Source organism: Scyliorhinus torazame, chromosome 22, assembly GCF_047496885.1.
Source record: "Scyliorhinus torazame isolate Kashiwa2021f chromosome 22, sScyTor2.1, whole genome shotgun sequence".
In the NCBI taxonomy this organism is placed as follows: Eukaryota; Metazoa; Chordata; class Chondrichthyes; order Carcharhiniformes; family Scyliorhinidae; genus Scyliorhinus; species Scyliorhinus torazame.
The window spans coordinates 92,694,898-92,711,474 of record NC_092728.1 but is presented as its reverse complement, the minus strand read 5'-3'; the positions used below and the strand labels follow the sequence as shown (position 1 = coordinate 92,711,474).

The window sequence follows — 16,577 nt, the reverse complement described above, 5'->3', positions numbered from 1 at the left end:
GGCCAGGGGCCTCCAGCTCCAGGCCCTCCAGAGGACGTCCGCCAGAGGCATCAAAGGCCACAGAGCGCGAAAAGCAGCTTACTGCCTCCACTTCTGATATGCATCCTGAGGACATACCTAGACATAGGGTTAGGACACATCAGAAGAAGAAGATTGAGGATCACTGAGTAGGCAATGAGGGGAGGTCACAATCTGAAGCTAGGGGGGAATGGAAATGTTTAATGTTCATTATTGAAACATGTTGCCATCTTCACAGCGGACCTGCTGCACCCACACCACCTGTTGCCCCCCCCCCCCCCCAATTCAGAGGATGGGTGTGAGCGCACTGTCAGCAGAAAGACAGGACTTTGGCATAAACTGAGAAACACCAGAGCTTACCTCGCAGAGAGTTATCACTCTCCTGACTTGTATATTGGCCCGGTGACAGTGTCAACACAGGCCCATGATTTTACTCAGACTCCAGGAGGGTGGAACCAGGGTAGTCGGGATGAGGAGGCTGGGGAATGGGGGGGGGGAAGGAGAGAAATTGGGGGAGAAGAAGGGAATAGGGAGAAGAGGTTTGGGGGGGGAAAGGAATGGAGGAATGGGGGATGGGGAGAGGGGTCAACCGATGGACAATGCCTCGTCCTATGAAAATCCAGCAAGGGTGAGGGCCACCCTGGATACTTGCTGGCCTCTTGCCGCTGCCTGTCCTCCGCCTTCCGGCTCCTCCCTGGGCTCATCCACCATCCCCTCCTGGTCCAGCTCCTCTCTCCTTAGACGAGGCCGCATGTCCCCCTTTCTGCTCTTTCAGCATGTCACTCCACTGCTGTGCCAGGCTGTGGAGGGTACAGCAGACCACCACAAAGCGGGAGATCCTCTGGGAGGGTGTACTGCAATGCACCATCAGAGCGGTCCAGGCATCAGAAACGCATTTTGAGCAGTCCCATGCACCACTCAATTACAACACAGGTGGCAACAAGGGACTTGTTATATCAGGTCTCCACCTCGGTCTGCGGCCTCGACACTGACGTCATCAACCATGATCTCAGCAGATACCCCTTATCCCCCAAGAGCCAACCCATCATCCTGGGGTGGTCCTCGATGATGCTGGGGATCTCCGAGTGTCCCATGATGTAGCTGTCATGCACGCTCTCGAGGAAGCATGTGCGTGATGTGGAGATGGTGATCACAAGTTGAACATTCGGGGAGTGTAAACCCTTCCTGTTAATGAAGTGCGCTGCCTCGGGTGGCACGATGGCACAGTGGTTAGCACTGCTGCTTCACGGCGCTGAGGACCCGGGTTCGATCCTGGTACCGGGTCATTGTGTGGAGTTTGCACATTCTCCCCGTGTCTGCGTGGGTCTGACCCCCACAATTCAAAGACATGCAGGGTAGGTGGATTGGCCACGTTAGATTTCCCCTCAATTGAAAAAAATATTGGGCACTTTAAATTTAATTAAAAATAAATAAATTCATTTTTTTAAAAAAGCAATGAAGGGCATTACCTGATGCCCCAGTGCGCGCAAGGCGGCATATGTGCCATCAATTACTCCTGTACCTGAAGCATACCAGTGATGGCAGAGAATCCTGCAGCCAGGGAATCTTGGTTGGCTTGGTCCAGCTCAATTTTGTTTTTGTAAATTTAAAGTACCCAATTATTTTTTTTCCAATTAAGGGGCAATTTAGCCTGACCAATCCACCTAACTTGCACATCTTTGGGTTGTGGGGGTGAAACCCAAGCAGACATGGGAAAATGTGCAAACTCCACACAGACAGTGACCCAGGGCCGGGATTCGAACCCGGGCCCTCAGCGCCACAGTCCCAGTGCTAACCACTGCGCCACGGGCCATCCTGTCCAGCTCAAAGTTGATATAGTGTGCTGCCTGGGCATACAGGGCATCAATGACCTCACCGATGCACACATGAGCTGTAGCTTGAGAAATGGTGCACAAATCCCCGCTCGAGCCCTGGAATGAACTAGTTAAAGGTGACCTTCACGGTTATCGGGAGGGAATGTCCTCCTCCTCCACGGAGTGGCAAGTCTGCAAGGGCATGGCACAAGTGCCACTCTGTCTCTTTGTTCAGACAGACTCTACTGCAACATATGCTCTCCATCATCTCCTCAAAAGACCAACGACACCTGTACAACTTGGGCTGTCATTGGCGTCCCCTTCTGGGTTCCTCCTCAGCCTAATGGGTGGCTGAGTCTTCAGTGTGTGTAGCGACCCCCTGCCACCTGTGCCATCGTGCCACCCGAGGTAGCGCACTTCATTAACAGGAAGGGTTTACATTCCCCGAATGTTCAACTTGTGATCACCATCTCCACATCACGCACATGCTTCCTTGAGAGCGTGCATGACAGCTACATCATGGGACACTCGGAGATCCCCAGCATCATCGAGGACCACCCCAGGATGATGGGTTGGCTCTTGGGGGATAAGGGGTATCTGCTGAGATCATGGTTGATGACGTCAGTGTCGAGGCCGCAGACCGAGGTGGAGACCTGATATAACAAGTCCCTTGTTGCCACCTGTGTTGTAATTGAGTGGTGCATGGGACTGCTCAAAATGCGTTTCTGATGCCTGGGCATCCTTTGCAGGACTGACACCACTCTGGTATCTGTAAGGAATTGGAGAAGTAGATAGACCGACACTCAGTTAGGGTGTCCACCTCAGGACCTTCAAATCCCCCAAACCTCCCCCCACCCTTAACGTGTCCCTCCTTCTCTCAGAGTGCCATCCATGGAGCCAGCTGGGCTGGAAAACGACTCTCTGCACACTCACCCCTGGGCCACATCAGGAGCACCAAGACCAGACCCCTGCCAGGAACATCTAGGGAGACCATGCTTAGGTGCCCTTCTCGATCCACACGCTCATCCTTTGGTCGCGATGATATCCCCAGCGCTGAAGCCCAGATCTTGAGTGTTTGATTGGTGGCTGCTGCCTCTATGGTGCTGACGCTTCTAAAGTTCAGACAAAGTGTTCAGGCTTCAAAGTTTAATTGAAATGCGATGCAATAATCATCATCTGAGACATGGCACGTGTACCCACGAGAAGCCACTTGAGAATATTTTGTTTATTAAATGGTCAACAGTAACAAAGATTTGAAAGTCAACTATGCAACATTCCACATATCACACTAACCAGTCAACAACAAAGAATCGTCACCATTCCATATTGATACTAATGCAAAAGCTATATCAGCTCATTTTCACAAAAAAAACATGGTATCACCCTTCGCAGGTTCCTGAACAGAAATGAGGGGCGGCACGGTAGCACAATGGTTAGCACTGTTGCTTCACCACCACGGTCCCAGGTTCGATTCCCGCTTGGGTCACTGTCTTTGCGGAGTCTACACGTTCTCTCTGTGTCTGCGTGGGTTTCCTCCGGGTGCTCCGGTTTCCTCCCACAAATCCCGAAAGTGCAAGTGCTTGTTTGGTGAATTGGACATTCTGAATTCTCTCTCTGTGTACCCGAACAGGTGCCGGAGTGTGGCAACTGGGGGATTTTCACAGTAACTTAATTGCGGTGTTAATGTAAGCCTACTTGTGACAATAAAGATTATTAAGAATGTGTTATCATGTCCAGAACTTCGTCGTAGAAATGATCTGCCCATCAATGTGCTACTTGTTCCACATATCAGTGCCATTCTCCGTCCAGAAGCCGCAGCTGTACAGGCCGTCCCACACGGCTCATTCTCACCAGAGTCAAATCCTGGCAACCATATATTCCACTGGCGCTCAAGGCGCAGTTGAACATCTTGATTTCCAGCCTGTTTAACCTGCGGTTACATGCAGCACTCGTCACACCATCAACAAAAGAATCAGCGAATTGCGAAAGCATTTCTTCAATGGTGTCATCAGGTGGCCAATTTGGATCAATGTCGCGCACCAGGTCCCGTAGCGTCTTGTTTCAAACGGGATTGTCTTCTGGACTCATGCGTCCCCCTGAACCCGGTCCAGTGTTCCAGGACCAGCTACCTTAGAAAAAATCGTCTTTCTTTCCGGCCACAGAAAAGGAAGCAACAGCAGCCTCCAGGCATTTGCATCCACCAGCAGGTGCAAGTAGCAAACACAACCTGTGGTTGTGAAGTGCTCTCACAACTAACAAGACCAATTCCTTATTCACAATAACCTTCATCTATGCAGCTTGAGGCAGTTCACAGTCAAAGGGAGACAAAGTGACCTTCAGCATATAATCAAGAACAGGGCTCTGCCCTGGAAGTTTTTAGTAGGACAGACAGGCAGCAGCTGTAGTTGTCCCTGTTATGGGTATCCACAATATTTAAAGATGGCTTGAAGTCCTCACAGACAGAAAGCCCCTCACCCGCTCCCCCCCGGCCAGGGGTGACCCCCGACCTGGAACGCTTCAGCAACTCGATAAAGTCCAACCCCACTGGGCCAGCAGCTACAGTGCCCTTGAGCAGCATGCCGGAAAATTTAAATGGCTACTCACCTCAGTTCCACTCAGCAGCCATTGCACCAGTTTTGTGTTTTTAAAAAGGAGTGCTAAACAACGCTGGGGAGCCCGTTAATTCCCGGGAAGCCATTACATTCAGCTTCAATCTCACTAATGAGATGGTAATTAATGCAAATTGAGGTTAATGATATGCTTACCATATTTGGGCATGATCCGGAACTTGCCATCTAGAGCAGGCCGGTTAGATAGCAAACTGATTCGAGACCCGATCTCAATTTTGGCCTTTCCCGCTCTTTAACCGCCAAGATACACGCCGGGGGCAACGTGGTGGTTAAATCGTGCCCCTATCTCTGTGAAAACTGGGCTCAAACAAGGCAGTGTTATTGCACAAACTATCCTCCATTTCCTCGCTGAAATATTTCTCCTCGCCTCCAGCAAATTACTCACAGGCATGGACATAATCTACAGAACAGACGGGAAACTGTTCAACCTTTGCTGCTTTCAATCCAAAAACCATGCATGTGTGTGTGCTCACCCAGAACCTGAGCTCCAAGACATTGTCAACTCCTTCTCCAAAGCATATGAGAAAATTAGCTTTTTACCAGACAGCCGGACACCCCCTTCCAAACAGCTTCCAAGTATCTCCTCCCGTTGATTAAGGTCTTGGCCTATTTTCCATATCCTCTCAATAAAGTCATGTACAACAAAATTGATCATCACCTCCAATATGCCAGCTCAGTCTTTGGTCAACTGTGGAAAAAAGTATTATACATCCAGCTGATCAAACACGGCAGCGCATATAGTTTTAAAATAAATATGTTCCATTTGAGTCGGGTAAAGGGAGAAAAGTGGAAACCGTATTTTTAAAAAAAGCTACTCCACAAGCCAAAATGTTACTTCTCATGAGACGCACAACTCATTCTCTTTTCCCACACTTATACATGCCATACTATGCTTTTTTCCACTTACTCAGCACCGATGAAGATTTCTGGCTAAAAACCTTAAATGAGTTAGTTTGTGGATGCAGCATTTTTTACTCAGGCAAAAAGGCTGACAAAGCCACAGTTAAGCAGAGGAATTGTATCCCAGAATACTTGCAACATGTATTTAAAACAGTAGTTGAGATACATTATTCACAACATCATTCTATAATTCCTAAATATTACAATATAGACATGTCTACATATTCCAGTTTCTCTCAGCTGCCCATGTTACTGTGCTTATCGCTTACATTGAATGAGTGAAAGTTGCCCGAGAGTAGGCATGCGGTGAGGATGTGACGTCATAAGGTTCTATTCGCTGCTCGCTGCCAAAATAGTCAATTTATCACTATTTAATACCTCAGATAAGCATGTAAGAGCTAGGTATAGGCTCTTTGATTCCCATTCTTACAAATTCTAGGATTAATATTTTCCAAAAAATATTTTTGTGTTTACTTCAAGAAGGTCAGGTACAAACCTTATATTTCCTGATTTGTGAGATTATTTCAACTCAAATTATAAAATTCAAAAGAAACAAAATCTTTAAAATTGTCTTAACAATTTTCTAGTAAAAATGCTGACGTATATAAATTATATACAATTTGAAGAAGGGGATGAAAAATGTAGCAAATACAAGCAAGAAACAGAACACAAAGAAAAAGAAACATCAAGGAAAAATGGCTGATTTGAATTATAGGCAAAATTAAGAGCCGGAGGTGGGAAGTAGGGCAGAAAGATGATGACTTAATGAGGCTTAATTAAGGTGTCTGCTAAAGGGACAGCTGTCAGCAAGATCTCTACACTCGAGCCAAACAGCTCAATCACAGCTCTGAACTACCGAGTGGGGAGTCACAATTTCAACGCGAGGTGTTCAGGCACAAACAATACAAACTAAAAGAGTACAGGAAACGTTTTCCCCTTTGAGGGGGAGAGCTGACTGGTGGTGATTTGACCTGAGGATCACCACACCTCAGGCAAGGGGCAAGGTTAAGAAGGTGGGCCTTCATGAATAACCTCAGCTGGAACCCATGCTTTTGGCCTTGCTCTGTCTCACAGCCAACTGTCCAGCCAACTGACTTTAGCCTTCAACACACAAAAGGGGAGCCCCAGAGGACCCACCCCTGGCACTGCCGACCTGGCATTGCCTCTACACAGGATGCACTGCCAGGATGACCTTTCTGAGGTGGCAGTGCCAACCTGTGCCAGGAACAGTGGCAGGGCATTGCCTGGACCTGTCTCCCCCTCCCCCCCCACCATCCCCTGTGTGCCCCCTCCCCAGAGGGGCATTACTTACCTGGCAGGTTCTCCTTGACAGAATCCTGTTCTTATATACCTGGTGTAAACCACATTGGCGAGGTATGAATAGTCAGTCAGTGGGAATCATGTGGCTGGGAAGCCCTTTAGTAAGATCCATATTTATTAAAATATATGGAAATTTGATTCCTACCGTTTGTGGGCGGGAACCTCATTATGTCACCGCTGAGGGGCAGCGAAAATCTGGAAATGAGATCTCACCAATAAGAATCTCGTTTCCCGACCCTCCCATCTACAAAATTAAGAGGGGCATAGACAGAGTGGATAGTCAGAGGCTTTTTCCCAGGGCAGAGGGGTCAATTACTAGGGGGCATAGGTTTAAGGTGCGAGGGGCAAGGTTTAGAGGAGATATATGAGGCAAATTTTTTACACAGAGGGTAGTGGGTGCCTGGAACTCGCTGCTGGAGGAGGTGATGGAAGCAGGGACAATAGTGACATTTAAGGGGCATCTTGACAAATACATGAATAGGATGGGAATAGAGGGATATGGACCCAGGAAGTGTAGAAGATTTTAGTTTAGGCGGGCAGCATGGTCGGCACAGGCTTGGAGGGCCGAAGGGCCTGTTCCTGTGCTGTAATTTTCTTTGTTCTTTGTTCATGGGATTTTGCAGTCACTCACCCCCCCCCCCCCCCACCTCTATTATCCCCCAATATGAGTGAGTACCTCTCTAGTATGCAGTTGTGTTCATAAGAAATTAGATCAGCAGTCTGTAGGAACATGTGAATGGAAAGCCCTAGTATGAGGTTACATAGGGACAATTACTGGGGGAACTGAAGTTTAATTCTGGCAAATCACATTCGACCTCAACAGATTTGCATTCCATTTAACAGAGCAACTTTTGAGAAAATAACAATCACTTTCATTTTCTAAAATTATGTACTGTAAAATTTCTTGAGTTTGAGAAAAAGAAACAAAAATACAGGATGTGGCTTCGCCAAAGAAACTGAAAATTCTGATCCTTGATTATTTCGAGATAAATTGCCAAAAATGGTATCGTGGCTCTCAAGAGCTAAGTGGAGATTTGGCGCACAGTTGTTTAAGTATTTTGTCAGGTTTCTTCTCCAAAGACCTCAGTCAGTCAGATTTCCTAAGCTTCTGATGTTCAAATGGGAAAAAAAAACAACCTTCACTTTTAGGCTTTGCTCCCTGATCAGGTGACGTGGCACAACAGCATTGGCTGCAAGAACATCCAACTGGATCGATCTTTCCCTTTTGGTGACTGGAGTCCCAGAATGACTTCGCCATGGAGGCAGGTTAAAGAAATATGGATGCAGGCAGTCAGAGGGCAGTAAATCCCTCAAATACCGAAAAGCCAAAATGTTCACAGAGGGAATTGATCTTAAAACGAAATAAAACAGAATAATCTTGGGTTTTTTTTCCTGATTCAGCAGTTCTGTTAGAACAGTAATAACATGCCTCACAATCCAAAGACTACAAATTGCAATCTCTGGGCTGGCACTGATTCAAACGATAGTAACTGTCTGTTAATATCATAAGTAAACATGAATGCAAATAAATAATAGTAAATTTGATTTTGTGAAAACCTTAAATCTGAAGTGGTTCAGAACGCCATGAAATATGTTTTAACATTAGCTACAGTTACAACATTTCAAAAGAAAAATGTGAATTCCAATGGTGAGTTAATAAGCCTATTGACCTACCATTTATCAGTATATTTCATTGAGTACATTTCATTGCAAGGTCCCCATGTAAATCTATGCTTGTGGAAAATCCGATTATAAAAGCGTCCACATTTTTCTGAAATTAACCATTGTACCTGCAGATGGTGTTTTCATAGTACTTACAGGGGACAGAACTGTGACTAGCCCCCAAAATCGGGCATGGGGAAACATGATGTGTGATTACCATTCAAAGCAATGCAATCTTTGTGCTGTCAGCTTATTATAATGATTATGGTATGTAGCCATAAATAGGAGCAAGTGGTGAGCTTAGAACTCTTGTAGTAGGACCCAACGCCTTCCCTATGTTTAATGTCACTCACTGCAGACTTTACCACAGTTATGAACACCTGCAGACACCTAGTACTTACAAAGACTCAGGAAGAGCCTGTAGAAAGTAATCAGCAACTAACCTGAAAGTTGGATGATAATTCCATTAAATATGGCTGGTGCCTTTTGCTGCTGAACTCATGATCAGCTGTGTGTGCTAAGGAGAGGGAATTAACTATAACAGCGAGGTCAAAAATGGCAGGTCAGGCATCAAATCTGGACTGCTCTCTAGCTTCCAGACAGGGACTCTTTTCTGGTGGGTGGGTCTGTGTGGGGGGGATTCCTTTAGGTAGGGGACCCTGGGGGGAGGAATCCCACCAATTATAGAGATCTCTTTGGGGGGAATTCCCCTATTACAGGGGTCCATGGGGATTCCCCCGTATTACAGGAATTCCTGGGGGGGATGTCCCCCTATTACAGAGGTCCCTGGGGGTTTCCCTTATTACATGGGTCCCTGGAAGGGGTCCCTATTACAGGAGTCCCTGGGGTGGGGATGGGTCACCCGCATACTTGGGGGGGGGGGGTCAGGATGATTTGTCGTGCAGGGCAGTTCAGGGCCGATTTGTGATTGGGCTGGTCAGGAACAATTTGTGGTGCGTTGCGGGTCTGCCAATTTGCTTTGCACGGGGGCAGGCCCGCTCAAGATGACAGCCCGATAGCGGGATTCCCTGAGAATCCCTCATATTCCACACCATGCATAAATTTGCATGGCGTGGAGCACTGAATTGCATCCCTCTTTACAACCACAAGGGTTCGCAAAACTGGTGCAATTCAGCTCCAGCGAGAATCCACCCCTCTCACTCCACAAATTCTGCAGGCCTGTTGAATTTTTCCAGCATTTTCTGTTTTTATTAATGTATCAGAATATTAACTCTGTTTCTCTCTCCACCGGTGCTATTGAATTTTTCCAGCATTTTCTGTTTTTATTATATTATTATTTAAGTTCACACAAGTGTCTTCCTAATTCTATACTTTTAAAGAATAAAAACCAGTAAACTTAATCGAATGAATATAGCCCATTTGAGAGAAACATAGGAAGAGAGAGTAGAAGTGATCAGGGACATAAAGAAGGAAATAGGATAAGGGTTGAGAGAAGTGAGTGGGATTGGAAGGAATAAATGGACTGAAATTAGTGATGACAGTAGCTGGAGAGGTGTGGGCATTGGAGAGTGCAATATAGTTGAACACACAAGTTCAAAGAGATAAAGGTAGGGGGAAAGGTGGCAGCAAGAGGGTGGCACGAAGGGACGCAGGAATGGGATATGAAGAGATGAAGAGCACAACAGAAGTGAGGGAAACCTGAGTGAAGAGTGAAGATGGGAAGAGAGACCTGATAATAAAGAAAAAGACTGTGAGGAAAGAAGAGGACAGAGAGGGATGAGAGAGAAAAGCAGAAGTGGAGCAAAAGAAAGAGGAACTATAAATTGCATTTATATATAGCACCTTAATGCAATTAAATGCCCAAGCGACTTCACAGGAGTGATTATTAAGCAAAATTTGACACATAGCCACAGAAGGAGACATAAGAGGTAGCTTTTAAGAAGTGTCTACTTTAACCTGGTGTTGTAAAACCTCTTACTGTGCTCACCCCAGTCCAACGCCGGCATCTCAACATCTTAAAAAAGGGAGAGAGAGTTGGAGATGCCAAGAGATATAGGGAGGGAATTTCTGAATGTAGGGCCGAAACATGGACGCCAATGGTACAGCAACTAAAACTGGTGATGTGCAAGAGAAGGTCAGAGATGCTGCAAGTTGATAGGGTTGGAAGAGGTTATTGAGTTAGGAAGGGTATTTGAAAACATGTATGAGAATCTGAAAATTGAGTTGTTGCCTGACCAGGAGCCAACATTGGTCAGTGCTCACAGAGTCGGTGGATGAACACAATTTTGTGTGAGTTAGAATACAAGCAGCAACAGGTTAATAAGCTGAAGATGGCAGGCTGACCAGATGAGCATTGGAATAGATGAGTCTGAAAACAACAAAGATATGGATAGGATTTCAGCAACAGATAAACTGAGGTCGAGCTGGGGATGAGCAATGTCATAGCAGTGGAAATGGAGTACAAATAGCATTGGAAACTCCTCCGAGGGTCAACTAGGATGCTAAGATTGTGAAGGTCTGATTCATCCTCAGATAGGATGCCAGGGAGAGGAATCGAGTCTGTAGATTGGGAACAGATTTTGTGACAGGGGTTAAAAACAAGGGTTGCAGTTTTCTCAATATTTCGTTGGAAGAAATTGCCGCTCATCCAGTGCTGGGTGTTGAACAGTCATGTGAAGATAATAATGACAGAAAAGAGAGAGATCATATCCTCCAACAGAGTTTGCAACATTGCAGGAAGTAAATTAGTAGTTAATATGGTTCCTGAACTTCAACCAGGTTATTGTTTTAGATAGAATTAGTTATTGATTCACAAAATCGTCATTACAAATTCTAAGTCAACTGCAGGGGTTGGTTTAGCACAGTGGGCTGAACAGCTAGCTTGTAATGCAGAACAAGGCAGCAGCGGGGGTCCAATTCCCCTACCGGCCTCCCCGAACAGGCGCCGGAATGTGGCGACTAGGGGCTTTTCACAGTAACGTCATTGAAGCCTACATTGACACAATAAGCGATTATTATTATTTTATGCTGGCTTCATTTTGATTCAAATAAAATTATTGAAATCAAGACTTAAGAAGGGAAAGGCTATCTGTTGTTCTCGATTATGATTATATGGATGACCCTTTCAGATCCTTTGTATTTTAAGACTAGAATGATTTTTTAAAATTGAAATCCAGAACCCAAAAGGTCCTTTTCTACTCAATAAATAATTCTAATTATTGTCTCTTTCTTGTTTTAGCCAGAACTTGGCAAGGGAAAGCGCAGTGGCAACCCCATACCAGGGTCTAACCATGTGTATGGGACAATTGAGAAAGCCAATGATGGCGGAGTTCCTGCAGGTAATGAGGCAGAGATGAACTTCTGAATATTATACTTTATTAATTACAGTAGAAATCAGCACACTTCAAAGGACATTTCAAATTTATACAAACTATGATTATAATGTCCATTATTGATGTATAATGTACTGTAATTTCACAAAGTGAACATTTGCTTTGGGATAATTTAACACAACATTTCTACTATAAACCCTGGAAACGGACATCTTCCTGTTGGCACATATTTCATCGTAGGTTTGAGGTGTCCGGATCATTGATGTCCAAGGCTGTCAGTAATACATTTCCTAGAACATAGGTGCATTTTTGCCGCATGGAATAAACTCTGCTATGTCTTCCTTTTACCTGAGAGGGAGCACTCTATTGCAGCACATCTATTACAAAGTATTATAAAGTAGCTACAGAACAGGAAAAGACCATTTTGCCCACATCTGGGTTTATGCTCCATAAAAGCCTCTCCCTCTGGATCTAACCCAATTAACATATCCTTCTATTCCTTTCTCATATTGTTTCATTTAGCTCTGTAACATCTTAAATCATCTGTATATGCGCGAAAACCTACAAGGTCAAAAACATAACCTGAACTAAAGTCCTGCTTGACTGGATATTCCAAACCTCAAGCCTGGTTAATAAATATACGAAGAGCAGAATTTTACTGGGCTTGTGGCAGTGGGGAGGGTGGGTGCCATTAAAAAGGGTTGACCCATGTCAGACAGGCTCCTGACTTTCTGCCGAATAATTTTACAAAATGCAGGCGACAGTACAGATCACCGGCAGCCACACTGGCAGTGAGCAGGTAATTAATGTAGTTAAACAGCCAATTGTCATGTATTTTCAACCATTTTCTGATTTTAAGAAAGACACACAGATTACACAGAGGTTCAGAGTTTCACTATTTAAAGGAGGTGAGATTTGAGCAGCAGTTGAGTTGAGGAGAGAACTGACAACCATAATTTGAAGAAGTCAGCAAGCTGTGCCTTAAGTAAGAAACACAGGCGGCATTGCAAAAGGTACGGCCAAAGTGAAGTGCTGTTAATGCATTGGTGTTTCCCAGATCCACAGCAACCACTGGAGATAGAAGATATTCTTGAGAGAAGATTCATTTGGTTATGGAGTCAGTGTTTTCAGTCTTTGATTCCTTCAGTCAGGGGGAGAGTGTCACAGAAATGGGGATGCAGCTACAAGTAGCACCTATGGAGCGACCTGGAGAACCTCTGTGGGTTGAGGAGCTCATTAGATATTGATAAGGAGGATGCATAAGGGCAAGATGGCAGCCCCACAGTCAGAGAAGGCATTATCCAACTCAAAGGGTCAGAAGATCAACTTCTTGGTGTTGTCTGAGCTTCAGTGTCTATAAAAACTGTATCTCGAGGGCAGCACGGTGGCGCAGTGGTAGCACTGCAGTCTCACGGCGCCGAGGTCCCATGTTCGATCCTGGCTCTGGGTCACTGTCCGTGTGGAGTTTGCACATTCTCCCCGTGTTTGCGTGGGTTTTGACCCCACAATCCAAAGATGTGCAAGGTAGGTGGATTGAACACGCTAAATTGCCCCTTAATTGGTAAAAAATGAATTGGGTGCTCTAAATTTATTTTTAAAAACTGTATCTCCTAGGCAGGTGGTGACAGAGTGTGTGGTATGATGTGGCAAGAGATGATGCCATTGGGAAGTGGCTGACGTTGTTACTTTCAAAATTGCATCGGCATGCAACAATTTTGCTGTTTCATAAATCATCTGGAGATAGAAGACATCTTTCCGTTAAAGACTCTTTGCTGCATAAGGAAGGTTATGAATTGTCAGACTGTTCATTCTATCAAGTTCGCAACTGATCAGGCCATTCAGGCAAAGAGACCAATCAGCTTCAGGGTCATGACTGGATTTCCTCAGGTGCAGGGAGCCATTGACTGTCCTCACGTGGCAATCAAGGCTCCTACAGAATTGCCAGAATAAGCAGATCATGCAGGTGTGCATAAGGTCTTCAAGAAGCTACCACGATTCCTACATCCTTAGACAGTCCCAATTGCCTTAGTTCTTCACCTGAACACTTTTGTGGCTGCTTACTAGGGGATAAGTGGTGTCTCTAAAGACATGGCTCTGACCCCTGTGTGCAAATCCAATGCACAGGTAGAGGACACATACAAATGCTACAATGTGACTACAAGGGCCACCATCGAGCAAACCATCTAAGGATAGAAAAGCTTTTATGTTTTAGTTTTAGCTGTTTATATTGCAGGTGGAGACAGAACACCGGGGAGTGAACACCTCTCAACTCTGCTAGGACAAGCTGGACAAGACAAGGGAGTTGCAACGATGCAAGCTTCTTATGTTTAGTAGTAATGGCAGAGTCCAGAAAGAGAGTCAAGAATTTTTTTTTCCAGAAGGAAACTATTTACAAGTAACAGTCCCAGTCCCAGTCGTGAGTAATAATAATCTTTATTATTGTCACAAATAGGCTTACATTAACACTGCAATGAAGTTACTGTGAAAATCCCCGAGTCGCCACACTCCGGCGCCTGTTCGGGTACACAGAGGGAGAATTCAGAATATCCAATTCACCTAACAAGCACGGCTTTCAGGACTTGTTGGAGGAAACCGGAGTGCCCGGAAGAATCTCACGCAGACACGGGGAGAACGTGCAGACTCCACACAGACAGTGACCCATGCGGGAATCGAGCCTGGAACCCTGGCGCTGTGAAGCGACAGTTGTAACCACTGCACTATCGAGTTGCTCTGCAGCTCTGCTCCGACTGGGCCGGCTTTTATGAGACTGAATTAACTAGTCTGTTGATGGGCCTCCACCCTCAGCAGAAGGGTTCATACTCCATGAGGCTCACAGGGAGATTAATCGGGTCGTCCCTGTGGGTCTTGTGGAGGTTATAACACTAAGGAATGAGTTACAGTTCAGATAACCAAAGGATTGGTATAGAAAGAGTGTCTAAGATGACAGATAACCAAAGGATTGGGATAGAAAGAGTGTCTAAGATGACTGAAGTTATGAGAACAGGAACTGAGGTATTATTCAGAAGAATTCAAGGAAGAGCAAACAAAGTGTTCTAAGTGAAAGTAACCAGATTTAAAATGGGACAGCAGATTTCAGAGGTAGATAAAACATTTGATGCCATTTTACCAGAGTCTCGGAATCGAGAGTTAAAGCAATTGTGAACAGATTATACAGTAGTCAAGTCAAAGAAATCCTAAAAGGGTTGGTGTAAAATCCTGGAGGGTACTTGCTGTTAAAGGTGGAGCGGAAGCAATGTTTATAAGAGTAATTTGTCCGACTGGTAGAAGGGGCCGACAGCGTACTGGACGCAACAAGAAGGAAATGGGAGGAGGACCTGGGGATTGAGATAGGGTGGGGACTCTGGAGCGAAGCACTGCATAGGGTCAACTCCACCTCCACCTGTGCAAGGCTCAGCCTGATGCAACTAAAAGTGGTACATAGAGCCCATTTAACAAGAACCCGTATGAGTAGGTTCTTCCCGGAGGTGGAGGACAGATGTGAATGGTGCCAAGGAGGCCCGGCCAACCACGCCCACATGTTCTGGTCCTGCCCCAGACTTGTGAAGTACTGGACTGCCTTCTTCGAGGCAATGTCCAAGGTGGTGGGGGTGAGGGTGGAGCCATGCCCGAAAGTGGCGGTCTTCGGGGTTTCAGACCAGCCAGATCTGTTTCTGGGGAGGAGAGCAGACGCCGTTGCCTTTGCCTCCCTGATCGCCCGCCGTAGAATCCTGTTCGGCTGGCGGTCAGCAGCACCACCTGAAGCTGCAGACTGGCTGTCCGACCTCTCGGAATCTCTCCAAATGGAGAAAATCAAATTCGCCATCCGAGGGTCAGACAACTGCTTCCACAGAACGTGGGAGCCATTCGCCCGATTGTTCCGGGACTTGTCTGTGGCCAACAAACAATGAGAAGAATAGCCAGGTAGCCAGGAACCAGGGGAAAGCAGCCAAAGCATGAGAGAGGGAGATAGAACGGGAGAGGGGGGACGGGGACAACTCATTCTAAGAGGAAGGAAAGGTGAACCACGGGGGGGGGGGGGGTGAGGAGGAAAGGAAAGGCGAACCGCAGGGGGTGAGGGGGTGGGGGAGGGGGGAAGAGACAGGGAACAATAGAGGAGAGCCTGGGAGTTAGGGGGGGAGGCAGGGAAACGTTAACCAACCTGACATCCACAGGAACAGAGAAAAAGGAGAACACAGGCGGAGGACTGGAGGGCTGGCTAAAGCGGCAGCGAAATCCGACCGGGAGAAGCGAGGGGCAACGGATGCCTACTTGCATATATATAGATATATCATATCCTGTGTACATAACAGCAAATTATACTCTGTGCAAAAATCCAATAAAAAACATTTAAAAAAAATAAAACAAGAGTAATTTGTAAAACATGGACTGGATTTCAGAATGCAAACTGCTAATGGAAAGCATTATTGTGAACAAAGGTTTTAAAGTGATTTTTTGGGAGAGAAGTTTGGAAACGCATGTGACGATAATCAGGGGAGATTCTGTTGTAGCATAAAATATGGTTTGTCATCCGTGTTAACCTTAAGATCTGTGTTTAATTGTGAAGCTAAGGGGGAGAGGAATGAAGGAGTATTGTATTATAATGCAATTGTTCCATGTTTAGTAAAAACATTTCTTACTGTTAAAGCCAATTAGCAGTCCTGTGACTTTGTTCCTCCATGTTTTAATGAAAAATGTCTTTTGAGCCAGGGTTCCATTCTGCAATCTTCCTGGTCATTTATAACATCACCTGAGACCATAACAGTGGTGGATTGGGCAGACATGTGGCAGATTAAATATAATGTGGCAAAGTGTGGAATGTCATGTGAGAGTACCTTTAAGAAATGGGTGTTTAAGAAATGTACCTTTAAGAAAAGGGTGTTTATCAGTGATGTCAGAGTGTGAGTGGAGCTGGGCTGTCTGTCTGCTTTTTACTTTTGTTT

The 16,577-nt window shown here is 45.6% G+C and overlaps 1 protein-coding gene across 2 annotated transcripts in view; it reads left to right on the top strand.

The window, feature by feature from the left end:
* cfap77 (cilia and flagella associated protein 77) overlaps positions 1–16,577 on the top strand; it is a 296,201-nt gene that overhangs the window by 126,544 nt on the left and 153,080 nt on the right. For both annotated transcript variants that reach the window (XM_072488586.1, XM_072488587.1), the window contains one exon: positions 11,544–11,643. In XM_072488586.1, the coding sequence (XP_072344687.1) occupies positions 11,544–11,643 (100 nt within the window). The remainder of the gene's footprint in view (positions 1–11,543; positions 11,644–16,577) is intronic.